We start from the raw sequence: 23416 nt of genomic DNA on the forward strand, positions 1-23416 counted from the left end.
CTGCTGGGAACAAAGCCGCGCGCGGAGGGAGGGGGGAGGGAGGGGGGGGCGGAACGTTTCTCCCCGGAACTCTCGTTCTCGGGGCCGCGTTTCCCGGGAGCGCGCTCCCCCCCCGCACCCTCCCCCCGTTGCGCGGCTGCGCCGGGGCGGCCATGGCGCTGCGCGGCCCCGCGGGCGCGCCCCCGATGACGGTGCTGATGTCCGTGCGCGCGTCCGCGGCCCGCGCCGCGCCCCTCCCCCTCCCGCCGCTGCCCGCGCGCTCCCGGCTCCGCCTGCAGCTGAGCGCGGCCCCGGGGACCGGCGCGCGCCGCCGCTTCCGCCTCCAGCTCCGCAGAGAGGAGGACGAGGGGGGGGCGGTGAGACGGGGGGGGGGGAAGGGGGCGGGGGGAGAGGAGGGGGGAGGAGGGGGGGTGGCACCGGGGATGTGACAGCCCCGTCCCCCGCTGTCGGACCCGGTACCGGCCCCGTTCCTGCCCGTCCCTGCCGGTCTCTGTCCAGTTCCTGCCCGGTCCCTGCCGGTTCCTGCCCGTCCCTGCCGGTCCCTGTCCCGTCCCTGCCCGTCCCTGCCCATCCCTGCCCTGTCCGTGCCCCGTCCCTGCCCCATCCCTGCCCTGTCCCTGCCGGTCTCTGTCCAGTTCCTGCCGGTCCCTGTCCTCTCTGTGCCCCGTCCCTGCCCGTCCCTTCCGTGTCCGTGCCCCGTCCCTGCCGGTTCCTGCCCCGTCCCTGACGGTCCCTACCCATCCCTGCCCCGTCCCTGCCCGTCCCTGCCAATCCCTGCCGGTCCCTGCCCGTCCCTGCCGGTCTCTGCCCAGTTCCTGCCGGTTCCTGCCCCGTCCCTGCCCAGTTCCTGCCGGTCCCTGCCCCGTTCCTGCCCCGTCCCTGCCCGTCCCTTCCGTGTCTGTGCCCCGTCCCTGCCCCTTCCCTGCCGGTTCCTGCCCCGTCCCTGACGCTCCCTACCCGTCCCTGCCCTGTCCGTGCCCCATCCCTGCCCCGTCCCTGCCCGGTCCCTGCCGGTCTCTGTCCAGTTCCTGCCGGTCCCTACCCCATCCCTGCCCTGTCTGTGCCCCGTCCCTGCCGGTCCCTGCCGGTTCTTGCCCGTCCCTGCCAGTCCCTGCCCTGTCCCTGCCCTGTCCCTGCCCTGTCCCTGCCAGTCCCTGCCTGTCCCTTCCCCATCCCTGCCGGTCCCTGCCCCGTCCCTGCCCGTCCCTGCCCGTCCCTTCCGTGTCCGTGCCCCGTCCCTGCCGGTCTCTGCCCCGTCCCTGCCAGTCCCTGCCCTGTCTGTGCCCCGTCCCTGCCCCGTCCCTGCCGGTCCCTGCCCTGTCCCTGCCGGTTCCTGCCCGTTCCTGCCCCATCCTTGGCCGGTCACTGCCCCGTCCCTGCCGGTCTCTGCCGGTCCCTGCCGGTTCCTGCCCCGTCCCTGCCCTGTGCGTGCCCCATCCCTGCCCCATCCCTGCCCGTCCCTGCCGGTCTCTGCCCATCCCTGCCCGTCCCTGCCCGTACACGGAGGCTCTGGGTGCTTGGAGGTGGATCTGGGGCAGCTCTGAGGCGCTCTGGCTTCCCCTGCTCCGTGCTGGGGATGGGGAAGGTGAAGCTGCCCCTTGTTAGGGTCTGTGGGGTGCAGCTGGGGCCTTGGGAAGGGTCCGGCTGCAGCATCAGCTCCGTGTTATCCGGTCATGGGATGGGTTGGGATGAAGGGAGCTCAAAGCTGCTCCAGCTCCAACCCCTTCCATTGGAGCAGGATGCTCCCAGCCCCTGTGTCCAACCTGAGCCCTGCAGGGATGGGGCAGCCCCAGCTCCTCCCTTCAACCCCTTCCATGTCCCAGCACCCTCATGGGGAAGAACTTCCCAAGATCCCATCAACTCTTCCCTCTCCCAGTCGGAGCCGTTCCTGCTCCTCCCATCCCTGCATCCTCATCCCAAGCCCCCTTGAAGCAGCAAGCATCCATCTGCTGCCAGGAGCTGCTGCTGTAGCATCCCCAGCTCCATGCATCCCACTCACAGCTCCATCCGGATGCATCCCTCTCTCTCCACAGCCCATTGCCGAGTACGACCTCAAGGACGTTGCATACAAGGTGCAGGGTCCCCGGAGCCATGAGCTGCTGGTGCTGGGCGCCTGGGATGAGCCCTTGGTGCTGAGCTTCGAGGAGGAGCGTGAGGCTCAGAGGTGGTGGACGATCGTCAGCAGCTCCCTGAGGGAGGTGCAGAAAGGTCCGTGTGGGATCGGATCCCAGTATCCCAGTGTCTGGGGTGATCCAAGCCTCCCAGTGCCTGGGGTGTGAGCTCCCATGGGGGGGGGGCTTCAGGGTGTTCCTGTGGGTGCTGGAGCATCCAAGGAGGTGCTGGGGTACGGTAGGAGGTGTGGGCAGTCAATGGGAGCAGAGCTCCCTTTATCCACATCCTGGGATGCAGCAGCATCCCTGCAGCAGCATCCCTCCATGGGAGCAGCATCCCTGCAGCAGCATCCCTTTATCCACATCCCAGGAAGCAGCATCCCTCCATGGGAGCAGCATCCCTCCATGGAAGCAACATTCCTCCATGGGATCAGCACCCCTGCAGCAGCACCCCTCCATGGGAGCAGCATCCCTCCATGGGAGCAGCATCCCTCCATGGGAGCATCCCTCCATGGGATCAGCGCCTACCCCATGAACCCCTCCTGTACTGGGCACACTGGGGATGATCCCAGCCCCAGTCACTGCTCCATGGGGATGAAGCACCACAAGAGGAAGGATATGGGAGCAGGGGGAGCAGCTCCTGCCCCCCCCCCATCCCCCAGAGCCCCCTCTGACCGGTTCCTGCCTCCCCACAGCCTTCGAGAGCGCATTGGCAGCCGAGTCCCTGCCCCCCCCTCCCAGTGCCAACCCCAACCCTGGGGATCAGGGAGCGGAGGAAGCTCTGACCACGGAGCTCCGGGAGAAAGGTAATGGGGGGGGGGAGCTCCTGGTGCTCAATGGGATCAGTGGGATCAATGGGATCAGTGGGGTCAGTGGGATCACTGGGATCAGTGGGATCAGTGGGGTCAGTGGGATCAGTGGGATCAGTGAGGCTGGGAAGGAGCTCTCAGCTCAACCACACCAACCATTGCCACGGCCACCACCACCCCATGGGGCTCCTGTGCGTGGCTATAGGAGCCTCCAGGCTGGGTGAGCCCAGCACTGCCCTGGTGCCCCAGAGCTTCTGCTGCCAAACCTGAGCCCTGCAGGGATGGGGCAGCCCCAGCTCCTCCCTTCAACCCCTTCCATGTCCCAGCACCCTCATGGGGAAGAACTTCCCAAGATCCCATCAACTCTTCCCTCTCCCAGTCAGAGCCGTTCCTGCTCCTCCCATCCCTGCATCCTCATCCCGGTTCCCTGCAGCCCCTCCAGGCTCTGGAGCTGCTCCCAGCTCTCCCCTTCTCTTCTCCAGCCCCTGGCCCAGGTTGCAGCTGGAGGAGCTTTAAGGCTCCTTCATCCCAGCCCATTCCATGGCTCCAGGATCATTCCCCCATCAGCAGCCCCCCCGGAACCTGCTGGCCCTACAGGGCCCCCCATGGCTCTCCCTGCTCTGCCCCACAGAGGACCTGGCCCTGAACCTGGCCCAGGCCATCGAGTTTGGTGACGAGGAGGAAGCCTCACGCTGTGCTGTGGCACTGGCCAGGCACCAGGCACTGCTCAGCATCCTGCTCCGGGACAGCACCTACCCCCCGGAGCACATCAGGTGAGCAGCAGGGGCACAGCTCCTGCTATCTGCATCCTGGGATGGGGCATGGATCCCTCCTGTGTGCTCTGGAGCACAGCTCTGCTTCCACTGCATCCCAGTATGGAGCTGGACTCCATGGGCCCCTCCTGTGTGCCCTGGGGCAGAGCTGCTCCATGGATCCCTGCTGGAGCAGAGGCTGCTCCATGGATCCAATGACCCTGTATAAGGGGTTCCCTGTGAGGTTTAGGCTGGTGCCAGGGGCTGCTCCATGGTTCCTGTGCCATGGTCTGGGCTGGATCAGTGCTGGAGCCCAGAGCTGGGCTCCTGTGCCCGGCTCCATGCCCGCTGCAGCCCTGACCCCCCCAAATGTACCCACAGGATGAAGGTTGGGGTGGAAGATGCCACATCCTCGGCCAGCATCACACTGCTGGTGCGACCACACACGACCATCAAGGCACTCAAGGAGCAGGTAGGCAATGACCATGGCGGTGCTCAAGGAGCAGGCAGGGACCATCCCGGTGCTCAAGGAGCAGGCAGGGACCATCGTGGTGCTCAAGGAGCAGGCAGGGACCATCATGGTGCTCAATGAGCAGGCAGGGACCATTGTGCTCAATGAGCAGGCAGGGACCATCACAGTGCTCAAGGAGCAGGCAGGGACCATTCAGTGCTCAATGAGCAGGCAGGGACCATCATGGTGCTCAAGGAGCAGGCAGGGACCATCATGGTGCTCAAGGATCAGGCAGGGACCATCATGGTGCTCAAGGAGCAGGCAGGGACCATCATGGTGCTCAAGGAGCAGGCAGGGACCATCATGGTGCTTAAGGAGCAGGCAGTGCCCATGGCAGTGCTTAAGGATCAGGCAGGGACCATTGCAGTGCTCAAGGAGCAGGCAGGGAACATTGCAGTGCTCAAGGAGCAGGCAGGGACCATTGTAGAGCTCAAGGAGCAGGCAGGGACCATTGTGCTCAAGGAGCAGGCAGGGACCATCATGGTGCTCAAGGAGCAGGCAGGGACCATTGAGGTGCTCAAGGAGCAGGCAGGGACCATCATGGTGCTCAATGATCAGGCATTGGGGCTGGGATGGGCTCACCACAGCTCCGGTGTTCCCATCTCCGGTGGCTCCGGTACAGGTGTTCCGTGAGTACGGGTTCCACCCGCGGGTGCAGCGCTGGATCATTGGGCAGTGCCTGTGCCTGGATGAGCGCTCAGTGTTCTCCTATGGGATCCGCCGGGATGGGGACCCTGCGTTCCTGTACCTGCTGTCGGCACACGCGGCTGAGCTGACCCCGCAGCGCCTCGAGGAGGACAGGGCCAAGCTCCGGCTCCATAGCCCTGGTGCTGGCACATGGCAAGGTCTGGTTCCCATCTGCATCCACTGGGGTATTGGGGACTGATGGGATCCACTGGGATGGGAGGGGGGCTCAGGATCATCCTGGCCATGCATTCCCAGCACTGACAAGGCCACCGGTCACCCATGGCCCCCCTCCCCTCTGAGGGTTTTGGTACCTGCAATGTTGGTGCCTCCATCCCTTGAGCATCCTATGGGGCAGGAATTGTTCCTCAGCTCCATCTAAACCTGTCCTGGTGCAGCTTGAGGCTGTTCCCTCTTGTCCCATCCCTTGTTCCTTGGGAGCAGAGCCCCTCCTGGCTCCATCCTCCTGTCAGGCACTTGGAGGAGCCATCAGGTCCCCCCTGAGCCTTCTCTTCCCCATTGAACCCCCCATGTCCCTCAGCCCTTCCCCATCCCATTGGTGCTCCAGGCCCTGCTCCAGCTCCGATGCTCCTCATCCAGAGGGACCAGCAGCATCTTCCCACCCTGGCACTGGTTGTAACCTCCCCTTCCCCATTGCCCTCCAGGCTGTGGGAATGAGGCCGGTGGGAACATGGACATGGGGGACATGAGCCGGTGCCTGGACTCGCTGCAGCTCCGTGACCCCCTCGGTGCCCAGGCCAAGCCTCCCTCCCCGGAGCAGGTACAGGGTCTGTGGGTGCCCCCATCACTGCCCCTTGAGCCCCAAGTGCCCCTTGTCCCAGGTGCTGGGGTGAGGGCTGCTCCCTCCATGGCTTCCTGCCCCCATCCCCTTTCTGTCACCAGTGTCTCAGGTTGGCCATGTCCCATATCCCATGTCCCCATGGCCTGCATTCCCTGCAGCCAGGCTGGCCATATCCTGTGTCCCATATCCCGTGTCCCATATCCCATATCCCCATGGCCTGTGTTCCCTGCAGCCAGCCTGGCTATGTCCCATATCCCATTCCCTGCAGCCAGGCTGGCCATGTCCCATATCCCATGTCCCCATGGCCTGCGTTCCCTGCAGTCAGGTTGGCCATATCCCATATCCTGTGTCCCATATCCTGTGTCTCATATCTCGTGTCCCATATCCCGTGTCCCATATCCCGTGTCCCCATGGCCTGCATTCCCTGCAGCCAGGCTGGCCATATCCCATATCCTGTGTCCCATATCCTGTGTCCCATGTCCCCATGGCCTGCGTTCCCTGCAGTCAGGTTGGCCATATCCCATATCCTGTGTCCCATATCCTGTGTCCCATATCTCGTGTCCCATATCCCGTGTCCCATATCCCGTGTCCCCATGGCCTGCATTCCCTGCAGCCAGGCTGGCCATGTCCCATATCCTGTGTCCCATATCCCATGTCCCCATGGCCTGTGTTCCCTGCAGCCAGCCTGGCCATATCCCATATCCCATGTCCCATATCCCATGTCCCTTTCCCTGCAGCCATGCTGGCCATGCCTGCATGTCCATGTCCCCTCCCCTGTAGGCAGGCTGCCCATGTCCCCTGTCCTGCTGTCCCCACCATTGGGCTGGCCATGCCCCATGTCCCCCATAGCCAGGCTGGCCATGCCCCCGTATCCATGTCCCCATGCCCTTGTTCCTGCTGCCCATGCCCCCATGTCCATGTCCCTATGCCCACAGTCAGGCTGGCTGTGCCCCATGTGCCATATGCCATGGTCCCTGCAGTCAGGCTGGCTGTGCCCCATATCCATGCCCATATCCGTGTCTATGGCCCCTATGCAGACTGGCAGTGCCCCATATCCCATGTCCCCTGCAGTCAGGGTGTCCATGTCCCATCCCCCTGTTCCCCACAGTCAGGGTGTCCATGTCCCATATCCCATCTCCCTGTCCCATATCCCTGTTACTTGCTCCTCACAGTCAGGGTGTCCATATCCCACATCCCCATCCCCTGTTCCCTGCAGTCAAGATGCCCATGTCCTTGTTCCCTGCAGTTGGGGTGTCCATGTCCCATATCCCATCTCCCTGTCCTCTGTTCCCTGCAGTCAGGGTGTCCATGTCCCATACCCCATATCCATGCCCCATCTCCCACCTCCCTGTCCCCAGTCCCGTACCCATGCCCCATGTCCCATCTCCCTGTCCGGTACCACTCCCCACACCAGTGTCACCTGCAGTGTGGTACCGTATCTGACACCGGTGTCACCCACAGTGCGGTACCGTGTCCCCAGTGCAGTACTGTGTCCCCAGTGCAGTACCACTCCCCACACCAGTGTCACCTGCAGTGTGGTACCGTATCTGACACCGGTGTCACCCACAGTGCGGTACTGTGTCCCCAGTGCAGTACTGTGTCACCAGTGCGGTACCGTACCCCACACCAGTGTCACCCGCAGTGCAGTACCACTCACCACACCAGTGTCACCCGCAGTACGGTACCATGCCCCCTGTCCGGTACCATACCCCACACCAGTGTCCCCCACAGGCAGGGTGGCCGTGCCCCCAGTGCAGTACCGTGCCCCACACCAGTGTCCCCAGTGCAGTACCATACCCCACACCAGTGTCCCCAGTGCCGTACCACACCCCACACCGCTGTCCCCCACAGGCAGGGTGGCCGTGCCCCCAGTGCAGTACTGTACCCTACACCAGTGTCCCCAGTCCAGTACCATACCCCACACCGCTGTCCCCCACAGGCAGGGTGGCCGTGTCCCCAGTGCAGTACCATACCCCCTGTCCGGTACCATACCCCACACCAGTGTCCCCAGTCCGGTACCATACCCCACACCAGTGTCCCCCACAGGCAGGGTGGCCGTGCCCCCAGTGCAGTACCATACCCCACACCAGTGCCCCCAGTCCAGTACCATACCCCACACCAGTATCCCCACAGGCAGGGTGACCATGTCCCCAGTGCAGTACCATACCCCACACCAGTGTCCCCAGTGCAGTACTGTACCCCACACCAGTGTCCCCTGTCTGGTACCATACCCCACACCAGTGTCCCCTGTCCAGTACCATACCCCACACCAGTATCCCCAGTACGATACCGCTCCCCACACCAGTGTCCCCACAGGCAGGGTGGCCGTGTCCCCAGTGCACGTTCCTCAACAAGCCCACCCGCCCTGGCTGTGAGATGTGCAGTGCACCCAGACCCGATGACTACATCATCCCCCGCGAGCACCGACCCGACGAGCGCGAGCGGCGGCGCCTGCAGCGGGAGCAGGAGGGGATGCGCCAGTACCAGCAGGTGAGCGGAGCCTGCGCCGGCCATGGAGCCACCGTGGTCCATATGGAGCCCCATTGGTTCCTATGGAGCCATTGTGCTCCCTATGGAGCCACCATGGAGCCAACATGGTTCCTATGGAGCCAACGCGGTTCCTATGGAGCCATTGTGCTCCCTATGGAGCCAACGCGGTACCTACAGAGCCACCATGGAGCCAACACGGTTCATATGGAGCCATTGTGCTCCCTATGGAGCCAACAAGGTTCCTATGGAGCCAAAACGATTCCTCTTGAGTCATTGTGCTCCCTATGGAGCCAACACAGTTCCTATGGAGTCATTGTGCTCCCTATGGGGCCAATGCGGTTCCTATGGAGCCAACGTGGTTCCTATGGAGCCATTGTGCTCCCTACGGAGCCAACGCGGTTCCTATGGAGCCACTGTGCTCCCTATGGAGCCAACACAGTTCCTATGGAGCCATTGAGCTCCCTATGGAGGCAACACGGTTCCTATGGAGCCATTGTGCTCCCTATTGAGCCAACGCTGTTCCTATGGAGTCAACACGGTTCCTATGGAGCCAACGCGGTTCCTATGGAGCCATTGTGCTCCCTATGGAGCCAACGCAGTTCCCATGGAGCCATTGTGCTCCCTATGGAGCCAATGCGGTTCCTATGGAGCCAAGACTGTTCCTATGGAGCCATTGTGCTCCCTATGGAGCCAACGCGGTTCCTATGGAGCCATTGTGCTCCCTATGGAGCCAACACGGTTCCTATGGAGCCATTGTGCTCCCTATGGAGCCAACACGGTTCCTATGGAGCCATTGTGTTCCCTATGGAGTCATTGTGCTCCCTATGGAGCCAACGCGGTTCCCATGGAGCCAACATGGTTCCTATGGAGCCATTGTGCTCCCTATGGAGCCAACACGGTTCCTATGGAGCCATTGTGCTCCCTATGGAGCCAACACGGTTCCTATGGAGCCATTGTGCTCCCTATGGAGCCAACACGGTTCCTATGGAGCCATTGTGCTCCCTATGGAGCCAATGCAGTTCCTATGGAGCCATTGTGCTCCCTATGGAGCCAACACGTTCCCTATGGAGCCAACATGGTTCCTATGGAGCCATTGTGTTCCCTATGGAGTCATTGTGCTCCCTATGGAGCCACCACGTTCCCTATGGAGCCAACATGGTTCCTATGGAGCCATTGTGCTCCCTATGGAGCCAACATGGTTCCTATGGAGACAACACGGTTCCTATGGAGCCATTGTGCTCCCTATGGAGCCACCACGTTCCCTATGGAGCCAACACGGTTCCTATGGAGCCAATATGGTTCCTATGGAGCCATTGTGCTCCCTATGGAGTCACCATGGTCCCTATGGAGCCAACATGGCCCCTGTGGAGCCAGCACAGTTTCTATGAAGCCATTGTGCTCCCTATGAAGCCACCACTGTCCCTATGGAGTCATTGTGCTCCCTATGGAGCTACCACGTTCCCTATGGAGCCATTGTGCTCCCTATGGAGTCATTGTGCTCCCTATGGAGCCTCCATGGCCCCTGTGCAGCTCCCGTGCTCCACACCAGGAGCAGGAATTGTGCTGCAGGAGGCTCTGGAGGTGCCCATGGATGAGCCAGGACCGGGAGGAGGGAGCTCCCCAGGGGCTGCAGCCCCATTGCCGGTGTGGGTCTGGCTCAGGTGCTGTGGCTCCTTCCCCCTCTCCCTGCGCCAGAGCCATGGAACCATGGAATGGGTTGGGATGAAGGGACCTGAAAGCTGCTCCAGCCCCAGCCATTGGCCCCTTCCACTGGAGCAGGATGCTCCGAGCCCCATCCAGGCTGGTTCCCCATTCCCTAAGGAAGGGGGGGGCTCCATGGGGAGCCCCATTCCCGATTCCAGTCCCCGCTATGGGGCTCACTGCAGCCTCAGCTCCCCACTGACTGAGGCCTCTCCTCCCTTCTCTCCTGTTCATACTGGGATCCGCTGGGAAGGGAAGGATGGAGGCTGGAGAGGAGGCTCCAGGCTCCTGGGAGGACTTCATCCTGCTCTCCTCTGAGTCCTGCTGAGCACCCGGCCCTGGCCCTGCATGGATATGGGATCTTCCCATTGGAGGAGCTGGGGGGGGCCAGGAATGGGGGTCCTGGGGGCTGAGACACATCTTGACTCTGCCCAGTTGTGGTTGATGGGATCCATCAGCTGCATCCGACCCCATTCACGTTATCCCAGCCCATTCCCATCATCTCCCTGCCCCGGTGCTCTGGGAGCCTGGAGGGATGCTGGGAAGGGGCTTGGGATAGGGATGGATGCGGATGAGCCCCATCATGGGAAGCGCTGGGGCCGGTCCTGACCTCATTAAAGCCTCTTCCCTCCAGCACGGCTCTGACTGCGTGTGCCCGGGGATCTATGGGATGGGATGGGATGGGATGGGATGAGATGGGATAGGATGGGATAGAATGGGATAGGATAAGATGGGATGGGATAGGATGGGATGGAATAAGATAGAATGGGATAGGATGGGATGGGATGGGATAGGATAGGATGGGATGGGATAGAATGGGATAGGATGGGATGGGATGGAGCAGAGCAGGGATGGGACCCAAGAACAGTGGGAATGGCAACAGGGGCAAGGTCCCAGCACAGAGCCAGGCTGGGGGAGAAGGGCTGGGGCCTGAGGAGCAGCACTTGGGGGGCTGAGGGGGGAGCAGCGGCTCTGGGAGGGGATCTGGGAGCAGCTCCAGAGCCTGGAGGGGCTGCAGGGAACCGGGATGAGGATGCAGGGATGGGAGGAGCAGGAACGGCTCTGACTGGGAGAGGGAAGAGTTGATGGGATCTTGGGAAGTTCTTCCCCATGAGGGTGCTGGGACATGGAAGGGGTTGAAGGGAGGAGCTGGGGCTGCCCCATCCCTGCAGGGCTCAGGTTGGACACAGGGGCTGGGAGCATCCTGCTCCAATGGAAGGGGTTGGAGCTGGAGCAGCTTTGAGCTCCCTTCATCCCAACCCATCCCATGGCTCCATGAAGCAGAAGGAAGCTCTCGGGCCCTTCCTCTGGGGCTCCCCATATGGGTCCCATTGCTATGGGGCTGTGCTGTGGGTCTGACCGGGGCTGTCCCACAGGCGCTGGAGGCCGAGCGGCTGCAGAACCTGGAGCAGCTGCTGCAGCTGGAGCAGGAGGTGCTGGTGCCCAACCGGGAGGCCCTGGAATGTCTCATCTGCTTCCAGAGGGTGTCCCCAGGACAGGGGGTGCTGCTGCGGGAGTGTCTGCACAGCTTCTGCAGGTGACACCAACGGGAACCCCCCCCGGGTACCGGCACCCATGGGTGACCATCACTGAACCCCATTGTAGTGACTATCATTGACCCCCTATTGTAGTGACCATCATTGACACCCCATTGTAGTGACCATCCCTGACCCCCCCATTGCAGTGACCATCACTGACCCCCCCATTGTAGTGACCATCATTGACACCCATTGTAGTGACCATCACTGACCCCCCCCCCATTGCAGTGACCATCCCTGACCCCCCCATTGCAGTGACCATCATTGACCCCCCATTGTAGTGACCATCATTGACACCCCCATTGCAGTGCCCATCCCTGACCCCCCATTGCAGTGCCCATCCCTGACCCCCCCATTGCAGTGCCCATCCCTGACCCCCCCATTGCAGTGCCCATCACTGACCCCCCCATTGCACTCACCATCACTGACCCCCCCATTGCACTCACCATCACTGACCCCCCATTGCAGTGACCATCACTGACCCCCCCATTGCAATGACCATCACTGACCCCCCATTGTAGTGCCCATCACTGAACCCCCATTGCAGTGACCATCACTGACCCCCCATTGCAGTGACCATCCCTGACCCCCCATTGCAGTGCCCATCCCTGACCCCCCATTGCATTGCCCATCCCTGACACCCCCCATTGCAGTGACCATCATTGACCCCCCATTGCAGTGACCATCACTGAGCCCCCCATTGTAGTGACCATCACTGATCCCCCATTGCAGTGACCATCCCTGACCCCCCATTGCAGTGCCCATCCCTGACCCCCCCATTGCAATGCCCATCCCTGACCCCCCCATTGCAATGCCCATCCCATGTCCATTGCAGTGACCATCCCTGACCCCCCATCCCGGTGCCCATCCCCATCCCTTCCCCATCACCGTTACCATCCCCAAGTCCCCACCATCACCATAACTAGCCCCACAACCCCTCTGATCCCTATGTGCCCCACCGCTGTGCTCTGCGGTGCCGGTACCGGCGCTGACACCGGTGCCGGTGTTGCCGGGCAGGGAGTGCCTGCGCCAGGTGATCACGTTCAGCGAGGAGCCAACCGTGGCCTGTCCCTACCGCGATGACTCCTATGCCTGTAGCAGCCACCTCCAGGAGCGCGAGATCCGTGCGGTGAGTGTGGTACCGGTACCGGCACCAACACCGGCACCAACACTGGCACCAACACCGGTACCGGTGCCGTGGTCCTATCTCACCTCACCCCCCCCCCCATAGTTGGTGTCACCAGAGGAGTACCGGCGCTTCCTGGAGCGGAGCCTGGTGCTGGCCGAGCGCCGCAGCCACAACAGCTTCCATTGCCGGACGCCCGATTGCCGCGGTTGGTGTATCTATGAGGACTCGGTCAATGAGTTCCGGTGCCCGGTGTGCCAGGCCCTCAACTGCCTGCTCTGCAAGGTCAGGCCACAGCTACCACCTGCACTACACCTCTGTAACAGTGCTGACACTGCAGGGCCAAACCAGTGCCAAACCAGCACCAAACTCCCTCTAAACCAGCACCAAACTCCCTCTAAACCAGCACGAAACCTCCACCAAGCTGCCACCAATCCACCACCAAACCAGCTCCAAACCCTCTCAAACCAAACCAGCTCCAAACCCTCAAACCAAACCAGCTCCAAACCCTCAAACCAAACCAGCTCCAAACCCCCTCAAACCAAACCAGCTCCAAACCCTCTCAAACCAAACCAGCTCCAAACCCTCCCAAACCAAACCAGTTCCAAACCCTCTCAAACCAAACCAGCTCCAAACCCTCTCAAACCAAACCAGCTCCAAACCCTCAAACCAAACCAGCTCCAAACCCTCTCAAACCAAACCAGCACCAAACCTCAAACCAAACCAGCTCCAAACCCCCTCAAACCACACACCCACCACACAACCACCATGTAACCATCACACAACCACCATGTAACCATCACACAACCACCACACACCCACCTCCAAGCCCCCTCCCATCCGCCCCATGGGCTCCCCCCATCACCCCTCTATGTCCCCCCCCAGGCCATCCACGAGGGCCGGAACTGCCGCCAGTACCAGGACGATCTGGAGGCGCGGGCACGGAACGACGCGGCGGCGCGGCAAACCAGTGCCATGCTGCAGGTGGGAATGGGAGGCACTGGGAGTAATGGGGGATACTGGAAGCACTGGGGGTACTGGGGGTAATGGGGGGTACTGGGAGCACTGGGAGCACTGGGGCGCAGTGGGGTCCAGAGGCACATGACCAACACCTGCATCACCAACCCCGAGATACTGGAGCTCAGGTACTGGGAGCACTGGGAGCAATGGGAGCACTGGGAGCAATGGGGGATACTGGGAGGTACTGGGAGCACTGGGAGGTACTGGGAGATACTGGGAGCACTGGGGGTACTGGGGGTAATGGGAGGTACTGGGAGCACTGGGGAGCACTGGGAGTAATGGGGGATACTGGGGGCACTGGGAGCAATGGGAGCACTGGGGCGCAGTGGGGTCCAGAGTCACATGACCAACACCCGCATCACCGACCCCGAGATACTGGAGCTCAGGTACTGGGAGCACTGGGAGGTACTGGGAGCACTGGGAGCAATGGGAGCACTGGGGGATACTGGGAGGTACTGGGAGCACTGGGGAGCACTGGGAGGTACTGGGAGATACTGGGAGCACTGGGGGTACTGGGGGTAATGGGGGGTACTGGGAGCACTGGGGCACAGTGGGGTCCAGAGTCACATGACCAACACCCGCATCACCGACCCTGAGATACTGGAGCTCAGGTACTGGGAGGTACTGGGAGCACTGGGAGCAATGGGGGATACTGGGAGGTACTGGGAGCACTGGGGAGCACTGGGAGGTACTGGGAGATACTGGGAGCACTGGGAGCACTGGAGGTACTGGGGGTAATGGGGGGTACTGGGAGCACTGGGGTGCAGTGGGGTCCAGAGTCACATGACCAACACCCGCATCACCGACCCCGAGATACTGGAGCTCAGGTACTGGGAGCACTGGGAGGTACTGGGAGCACTGGTTGCGGTTGTGGGGTGCCGGTTGTCACCCACACCCCCCGGTGTCCCCATAGACGCTGGTGCAGCGCGGTGACGCCATGCACTGCCCCACCTGCCTCATCGTGGTGCAGAAGAAGGACGGTTGTGACTGGATCCGCTGTGCCGTGTGCCAGACCGAGATCTGCTGGGTCACCAAAGGACCGCGCTGGGGCCCTGCGGTGAGTGTGGCACGTACAGCCCCATAGCCACCATGGGCTCTGGTTGTGACCGCAGCGCCTGTACCCACACAGGGACCCGGTGACACCAGCGGCGGGTGCCGGTGCAACGTCAATGGTCAGAAGTGTCACCCCCGGTGCCAGAACTGCCATTGAGCCGGTGTTGGCATCACCGGGGGACACCGGAGGCCATGGTAACAGCCACAGCCAAAGGAGAGGATGGACATGGACACGGCAGTGCCATAGGGCCCAGTGTGGCAATGGCACATGGGGGGTCCAATGGGGCCACCAGAACCCCCCCATCCCATGCCCGGAGCGACGGCGGCCGCGGCACAACCGGCACCCGTTGAGCCTCGCTCAAGCCAGGCTTTATTGCAGCAGCCATAGGGGGGGGACGCCCCATAGCCCCCTACTTGGGGGGCCGATAAACCATCTTCCTGCTCTTCAGCACCGACCACTTGTGGCGCTTCAAGTAGTACAGGAGGGAGATGAGGAGCCCCGAGATCATCAGCATCTATAGGGGAGGAAGAGCTGAGCTCAGCCCCACGGCTATGGGGACGTGTGGGGCACACAGGGAGCCCCCCAGGACCCACCTTGAGACCCATTTTCTTGCGGTGGTCGTGTTCTGGCTCCGCTGCCCATCGAAGGAAGGTGCAGACGTCCTTGGCAATCTGGGACATGGTGGCCGGGGTGCCTTGGGGGGGGTACAATGGGGTGAGCACCCATGGGAGCAGCACCCATAGGGGCAGGCATGGTCCTGAGCCCCTTGGATCAACCAGGGTGAAGACTTTGAAGCCAATTCAAGGGCTCCCAGTCCTGCCAAGGCCACCATGGCCACAGGCACCACATTCACACCATGTTCCTGTAGGTACCCCCAGGGCAATGACTCAGCCTCTGCCCTGGATGCAGCCCTTGGATCAGGTGCCCATCAGCTCCATATGGGGCAGGAATTGTTCCTCAGCTCCATCTGAACCTGCCCTGGTGCAGCTTGAGGCCGTTCCCTCTTGTCCCATCCCTTGTTCCTTGGGAGCAGAGCCCAGCCCCTCCTGGCTCCATCCTCCTGCAGGCACTTGGATGGAGCCATCAGGTCCCCCTGAGCCTTCTCTTCCCCATCTGAACCCCCCAGGTCCCTCAGCCCTTCCCTATCCCATTGGTGCTCCAGGCCCTGCTCCAGCCCCATTGCCCTGCTCTGGCCCCATCCATCCCCATTGCCCTGCTCTGGCCCCATCCAGCCCCATTGCCCTGCTCTGGCCCCGCTCCAACCCCATTGCCCTGCTCTGGCCTCATCCATCCCCATTGCCCTGCTCTGGCCCCATCCAGCCCCATTGCCCTGCTCTGGCCCCATCCAGCCCCATTGCCCTGCTCTGGCCCCATCCAGCCCCTCAAGGTCTCTCTTGCAGTGAGGGCCCCAGAGCTGCACCCAGGACCCGAGGTGCAGCCTCCCCAGTGCCCAGCACAGGGGCACAATCCTGCCCTGGCCCTGGGGCTGGTACAGGTCAGGATGTGGCCACAGACACAAGCTCCTGCTCAGCTCCATCACCCCAGCTCCTGCTCCAGGACCCCCCCCAGCCCCATTCCCCTCTCACCATCATCGTACTCGAGGACCTCACTGTAGATGGGGGGGGCCATGCCTATGGCCTGCCCTGGGAAGTAGGGGTTGTAGTGCAGACCCTCCCGCACTGACACCCCAGCTGGGGGCTCACAGTACCCGGTCAGCAGGGAGAAGACGTAATCCTCACCGCCGTGCCTGTGGGGGGGTAACTGGGGTTAAACTGGGTTTAACTGGGGGTTAACTGGGGTCTGATGGGGTTTAACTGGGGTCTGATGGGGTTTATCTGGGGTGTGATGGGATTTAACTAGGGTCTGATGGGGTTTAACTGGGGTTTGGTGGGGTTTAACTGGGGTCTGATGGGGTTTAACTGGGGTGTGATGGGGTTTAACTAGGGTGTGATGGGGTTTAACTGGGGTTTGATGGGGTTTAACTGGGGTTTGGTGGGTTTGACTGGGGTTTGGTGGGTTTGACTGGGGTGTGATAGGGTTTAACTGGGGTTTGGGGGAGTTTAACTGGGGTGTGATGGGTTTTAACTGGGGTGTGATGGGGTTTGATGGGGTTTAACTGGGGTGTGATGGGGTTTAACTGGAGTTTAACTGGGGTTTGGGGGGGTTAACTGGGCTTTGGGGGGGATAAGTGGGGTTTGATGGGGTTTAACTGGGGTGTGATAGGGTTTAACTGGGGTCTGATGGGGTTTAACTGGGATTTGGGGGGGTTTAACTGGGGTTTGGTGGGGTTTAACTGGGGTGTGATGGGGTTTAACTGGGGTTTGGGGGGGTTTAACTGGGGTGTGATGGGGTTTAACTGGGGTCTGATGGGGTTTAACTGGGGTCTGATGGGGTTTAACTGGGGTTTGGGGGGGTTTAACTGGGGTGTGATGGGGTTTAACTGGGGTCTCATGGGGTTTAACTGGGGTTTGGTGGGGTTTAACTGGGGTATGGGGGGGGTTTAACTGGGGTCTGATGGGGTTTAACTGGGGTCTCATGGGGTTTAACTGGGGTATGGGGGGGTTTAACTGGGGTCTGATGGGGTTTAACTGGGGTCTCATGGGGTTTAACTGGGGTTTGGTGGGGTTTAACTGGGGTTTGGGGGGGTTTAACGGGGGTCTGATGGGGTTTAATTGAGGTCTGATGGGGTTTAACTGGGGTCTGATAGGGTTTAACTGGGGTGTGGTGGGGTTTAACTGGGGTTTGGGGGGGTTTAACGGGGGTCTGATGGGGTTTAATTGAGGTCTGATGGGGTTTAACTGGGGTCTGATAGGGTTTAACTGGGGTGTGGTGGGGTTTAACTGGAGTTTGGGGGGGTTTAACTGGAGTCTGATGGGGCTTAACTGGGGTTTGGGGGGGTTTAGCTGGGGTCTGATGGGGTTTAACTGGGGTCTGATAGGGTTTAACTGGGGTGTGGTGGGGTTTAACTGGGGTTTGGGGGGGTTTAACTGGGGATTGATGTGGTTTAACTGTGGTTTGGAGGGGTTTATCTGGGGTTTGGGGGGTTTAACTGGGGTTTGGGGGGGTTTAACTGGGGTGTGATGGGGTTTAACCGGGGTTTGACGGGGTTTAACCCAGGTTTGATGTGGTTTAACCAGGTTCTGATGGGGTTTAACGTGATTCAACTTGGATTTTGGGGTGTAACTGGGGGTTTAATGGGGTCTGACAGGGTTTAACTGGACTCTTGACAGAGTCTGACTGGGCTTTGATAGGCTTTAAGCAGTGTTTAACTGTGCTATGACTGGGTTTGATGGAACGCAGCCAGGGCTTAACAGGGTGTAACAAGGTTTAAGTGGGGTGTAACGGGGTGTAACAAGATTTAAGTGGGGTGTAATGGGTTTAATGGGGTGTAACGGGTTTAACGGGCTGTAATGGGTTTAACGGGGTGTAATGGGCAGTAATAGTTGTGCTGGGGGTGTAATGGGGTGTAATGAGTAGTAAGGGTTGTGCTGGGGGTGTAATGAGGTATAATGGGTTTAATGGGGTGTAATGGGTTTAACGGGGTGTAATGGGTTTAACGGGGTGTAATGAGGGTGTAATGGGCAGTAAGGGGTGTGCTGGGCGTGTAATGGGCAGTACTGGGTGTACTGGGGATGTAATGGGGGGTGTAATGGGCAGTAAGGAATGTACTGGGGGTGTAATGGGGGGTGTACCGGGCAGTACTGGGTGTACTGGGGGTGTAATGGGGGTGTAACAGGCAGTACTGGGTGTACTGGGGGTGTACTGGGGCTCACCGGGCATTGACGATGTAGCTGAGGTCGGGGGGCAGAGCCCCATTGTTGGCAGCTCGGGCAGCCTCAGCGTTGGGATAGGGCTTCGGGAAGTAGTCTGAGATCTTTCCAGGCCTCAGGAACATCTCCCCGTTCTCATCCGGACCGTCCAGGACCTGAACCTGGGGCAACGGAGGGGTGGGGGGGCAGAGGAGTGAGATGGGGGCAGAGCAGTGAGCTGTGGGGCAGAGCTGGGGGGCAGAGCAGGGAGATGGAGGGCAGAACTGGGAGCAGGGGCAGAGCAGTGAGATGGGGGACAGAGCAGTGAGCTGGGGGCAGAGCAGTGAGCTGGGGGGCAGAGCTGGGAGCTGGGGGGACACAGCCCGGAGCTGGGGGGCAGAGCAGTGAGATGGGGGGCAGAGCTGGGGGGCAGAGCAGTGAGCAGGGGGCAGAGCTGGGAGCTGGGGGGCAGAGCAGTGAGATGGGGGGCAGAGCTGGGGGGCAGAACAGGGAGCTGGGGGCAGAGCAGTGAGGTGGGGGGCACAGCTGGGGGGCAGAGCAGTGAGATGGGGGGCAGAGCTGGGGGGCAGAACAGGGAGCTGGGGGCAGAGCAGTGAGATGGGGGGGGCAGAGCCCGGCACGGGGGTCTCGGGGGCTGCAATGGGGCAGAGCCGCGGTGCCCCCACCCCATGGGGGGGCTCTCACCTCCTCCGCCAGCGCCTTGGCCTCGGCCTCGGTGTGGGTGACGCCGATGAGGTTGCGGAAGGCGACGAACTCGAGGCTGTGGCAGGCGGAGCACACCTGGCGGTACACCTGGAACCCACGGCGGAGGCTGTGGGTATAGAGTGGGGTCAGGTGCCTGTGTACCCCTGGCTGCACCGGTACCGTTATTGGTGCCGTTACCGGTACACCTGGAACCCGCGGCGGAGGCTGTGGGTACAGAACAGGGTCAGATGTCTGTGTACCCCTGGTACCGGAACCGGTGTTGTTACCGGTACACCTGGAACCCGCGGCGGAGGCTGTGGGTACAGAACAGGGTCAGATGTCTGTGTACCCCTGGTACCGGAACCGGTGTTGTTACCGGTACACCTGGAACCCGCGGCGGAGGCTGTGGGTATAGAGTGGGGTCAGGGACCTGTGTACCCCGGTACCGGTACTGGTGTTGTTACTGATGCCGCTACCGGTACACCTGGAACCCGCGGCGGAGGCTGTGGGTACAGAGAGGGGTCAGGTGTCTGTGTGCCCCCCCCCCCCTTGGTACCATTACCGGTACACCTGGAACCCGTGGTGTAGGCTGCGGGTACAGAACAGGGTCAGGCGCCTGTGTACCCCCGGTACCGGTACCGTTACCGATACACCTGGAACCCGCGGCAGAGGCTGCGGGTATGGAGCGGGGTCAGGGACCTGTGTACCCCCGGCCACCCCCCCCACTCCCTGTGTCGTTACCGGTACACCTGGAACCCGCGGCGCAGGCTGCGGGTATGGAATGGGGTCAGGTGTCTGTGTGCCCACAGCCACCCCAGTACTGGTACCAGTGCCGTTACCGGTACACCTGGAACCCGCGGCGGAGGCTGCGGGTATGGAGCGGGCTCAGGCCACTGTGTGCCCCCCCCCGGTACTGGTACCGTTACCGGTACACCTGGAACCCACGGCGGAGGCTGCAGGTAGAGAGCGGGGTCAGGTGTCTGTGTGCCCACAGCCGCCCTGGTACTGGTACCGGTGCCATTACCAGTACACCTGGAACTCGCGGCGCAGGCTGCGGGTACAGAACAGGGTCAGGCGCCTGTGTACCCCCGGTACTGGTACCGTTACTGGTACACCTGGAACCTGCGGCGGAGGCTGCGGGTACAGAGTGGGGTCAGGTGTCTGTGTGCCCACGGCTGCCCCGGTACTGGTACCGGTGCTGTTACGGTACACCTGGAACCCAAGGCTGAGACTGCGGGTATGGAGCCGGTTCAGGCTCCTGTGTGCCTCCCCCGCTCCTGGTACCGGTGCCATTACCGGTACACCTGGAACCAGCGGTGCAGGCTGCGGGTATGGAACAGGTTCAGGTGCCTGCGTGCCCCCAGCCGCCCCAGTACCGGTTACCGGTGCTGTTACCAGTACACCAGGAACCCGCGGCACAGGCTGTGGGTATGGAGCCGGTTCAAGCCCCTGTGCACCCCCGTCCCCCCCCTTCCGGTGCCGTTCCCGGTACTGTTACTGGTACACCTGTAACCTGCAGGCACGGAACCAGTTCAGTCTCCTCCATCCCCCCCCCCCCCCCGGTGCCGTTCCCGGTACCTGGCGTGGTCGAGCGCGGAGAGGGGTCCACTGTGGCTCCAGGGGAAGGTCGGGGGGTGCAGCTCCAGCTCCCCAGCTGCCAGTGCCGAGCCCAGCGCCAGGGTCCCCCCCCCTGCTGCCAGCGCCCCCAGTGCCACCAGCGCCGAGCGGCCCCCCCATGGCCACCAACGGGAGCGGGGGGGGGGGCATGAGGACAGCGGGGCCTGGGGGGGGGGAACAGCGTTAAGGGGGGGGTGGGGGTGCCGGTACCGGGCTGGGAGGGGGCACTGAGGAGGGGGGGGGCACCGGGCAGGGGTGGGGGGGGTCCCGGTACCGGGCTGAGGGGGGGGGGGGAACTGGGGTGGGAGGGGGAGACCAAGGCCATGGGTGGGGGGGGGCCCGGTAGGAGCGGGGGTCCCGGGGGGCTGGGGTAGGGGGGCCGGGGGGCACCGGGGGCAGCAATGGGGGGGGGGTAACCGGTGACCCCAGATGGGGGGGGTCGGGGCCGGGCTGGGATGGACGGGGGGGTGAGGGGAGCGGTGTAACCGGTGAGAGAGGGGGCACCGGGGGGGGGGAGAGATGCGATGTAACCGGTGACAGTGGGGGCACCGGGGGGGAAGGGGAGCGGTGTAACCGGTCATGGGGGGCACCGGACCCGGAGCACCGGAGCGGGCGGGGCCCGGGTCTCACCGCGGGGCAGCGGGTTCCGGTTCCGGTTCCGGTGCCCGGTGCAGGCCGCAGCAGCCGCCCCCGCAGCGCCAGGCCCCGAACCGCTGCCATCGCCCGAGGTCGAGGGGACGCGGACGGGACCGCCGGATGTGGCGTCACCGGCGTCACCGGCGGAGGAAGTGACGTCACACGGACCGCCCCCCCGGCGCAGGCAGAGGGAAACCGTATTTCCGCGTGTAATAACCGCTATCGAAACTGTATTTGCATGGGCAAGAGTCGATATCAAACGAGTATTTCCATATGTAATAATCGATATCAAACCCGTATTTCCATATGTAATAATCGATATCAAACCCGTATTTCCATATGTAATTATCGATATCAAACCCATACTGCAGTGGGTGATCGATATCAAACCCGTACTGCAGTGGGTGATCAATATCAAACCCATACTGCAGTGGGTATCGATATCAAACCCATACTGCAGTGGGTATCGATATCAAACCCATACTGCAGTGGGTAATCGATATCCAACCCATACTGCAGTGGGTGATCGATATCAAACCCATCTGCAGTGGGTGATCAATATCAAACCCATACTGCAGTGGGTATCAATATCAAACCCATACTGCAGTGGGTATCGATATCAAACCCATACTGCTGTGGGTGATCAATATCAAACCCATACTGCAGTGGGTATCAATATCAAACCCATACTGCTGTGGGTGATCAATATCAAACCCATACTGCAGTGGGTATCAATATCAAACCCATACTGCAGTGGGTATCGATGTCAAACCCATACTGCAGTGGGTATCAATATCAAACCCATACCGCAGTGGGTATCGATGTCAAACCCATACTGCAGTGGGTATCAATATCAAACCCATACTGCAGTGGGTATCGATGTCAAACCCATACTGCAGTGGGTATCGATCTCAAACCCATACTGCAGTGGGTGATCGATATCAAACCCATACTGCAGTGGGTGATCGATATCAAACCCATACTGCTGTGGGTATCGATATCAAACCCATACTGCAGTGGGTGATCGATATCAAACCCATACTGCAGTGGGTATCGATATCAAACCCATACTGCAGTGGGTATCAAGATCAAACCCATACTGCAGTGGGTATCAAGATCAAACCCATACTGCAGTGGGTGATCGATACCAAACCTTGTTCCAGTGTGTACTCAATATCAAGCCCCTATTTCACTGTGTAATAACCAATATCAAGCCTGTGATAAACACATCAGTGTATTGGCTTTCACAGACCATAGGTGTTGTTATGTGGATATAACCATACAAGTTTATGGTAACAAAACCAGAGCTCAATAAAGACACAAGATGAGCAAACCAGAGTCATATAGTAGAAGAATTGGTAAAGGTAAAAAGAAGAAAAAGGGGTTTGCATGCTTGATAGAAGAAAAGCTGATGCCTATAAAATACAGGGTTAAAGTGCTTTTAGCTTCACTTAGGTTGTGGAAACAGAACGATGTTTATGTCATTAGCCTGTGGCATTCAGTGGCCCCACTAAATGCGTGTTAACTGTTTCACACCGGTCCTCTAAAGCATCTTTAGTTTGAAAGAACAATGTTGTTACAAAGCACTCGGATAAAATCAAAGAATCAGTTGAGTAAAATAATATATATCAATTTATTACAATATTATATATATATATATTGATATATTATATATATCAATTTATTACAATACATTTGGCAAGCAATAGCAAGCAAACAGCGCTTTATAGGAACCACAACCTCAAGAGCCTCTGCTCCACCAAAGACACATGCCCTCTTCCTTGAGGTTGTGGTTCCTATAGTCCTTTACTTGCCATATCCGTGTCCTTCCATGGTGTACTCTGCATCTGCCCAGTCTGTTGTTAGGGGTCTTTTCCTGCCTCCCAGTGGTCGTTGGGATGAAGGCCCCAAGTCTTTCTCTTGGAATTGTCTTGTGACCTTTGCTTAACACATGGGAATTCATCATGTTCTGCATAAATACAGAGCTTGCACAAGTGTTCTTTACATTACTGATGTCTGTGGTTAATATAAGCCCTATTCCTTATCTATTTAAGTTCTGGTGTCCTCAACATAAGGACATGGAGCTGCTGGAGCAAGTGCAGGGGAGGCCA

At 60.7% G+C, this 23416-nt stretch overlaps 2 protein-coding genes across 2 annotated transcripts; one reads left to right on the forward strand and one right to left on the reverse strand.

Annotated features, from left to right (window-relative positions):
* Positions 1–152: 152 nt before the first annotated feature.
* SHARPIN (SHANK associated RH domain interactor) lies at positions 153–15045 on the forward strand. Its single transcript, XM_034068940.1, has 14 exons — positions 153–356; positions 2034–2208; positions 2807–2917; positions 3552–3693; positions 4054–4144; positions 4806–5028; positions 5533–5648; positions 7986–8159; positions 11237–11397; positions 12416–12527; positions 12630–12809; positions 13410–13508; positions 14458–14601; positions 14674–15045. Exons 1-14 carry the CDS (start codon positions 153–155, stop codon positions 14752–14754), a joined length of 2013 nt encoding a protein of 670 aa, XP_033924831.1. The 3' UTR covers positions 14755–15045.
* On the reverse strand, positions 14945–21432 carry CYC1 (cytochrome c1). Its single transcript, XM_034067502.1, has 7 exons — positions 21300–21432; positions 20631–20833; positions 19053–19179; positions 18372–18529; positions 16185–16345; positions 15192–15292; positions 14945–15112 (listed from the first exon to the last, which is right to left on the reverse strand). Exons 1-7 carry the CDS (start codon positions 21387–21389, stop codon positions 15008–15010), a joined length of 945 nt encoding a protein of 314 aa, XP_033923393.1. The 5' UTR covers positions 21390–21432; the 3' UTR covers positions 14945–15007.
* Between the last annotated feature and the right edge of the window lie 1984 nt (positions 21433–23416).

This window comes from Melopsittacus undulatus, chromosome 1 (genome assembly GCF_012275295.1).
Source record: "Melopsittacus undulatus isolate bMelUnd1 chromosome 1, bMelUnd1.mat.Z, whole genome shotgun sequence".
NCBI lineage: Eukaryota > Metazoa > Chordata > Aves > Psittaciformes > Psittaculidae > Melopsittacus > Melopsittacus undulatus.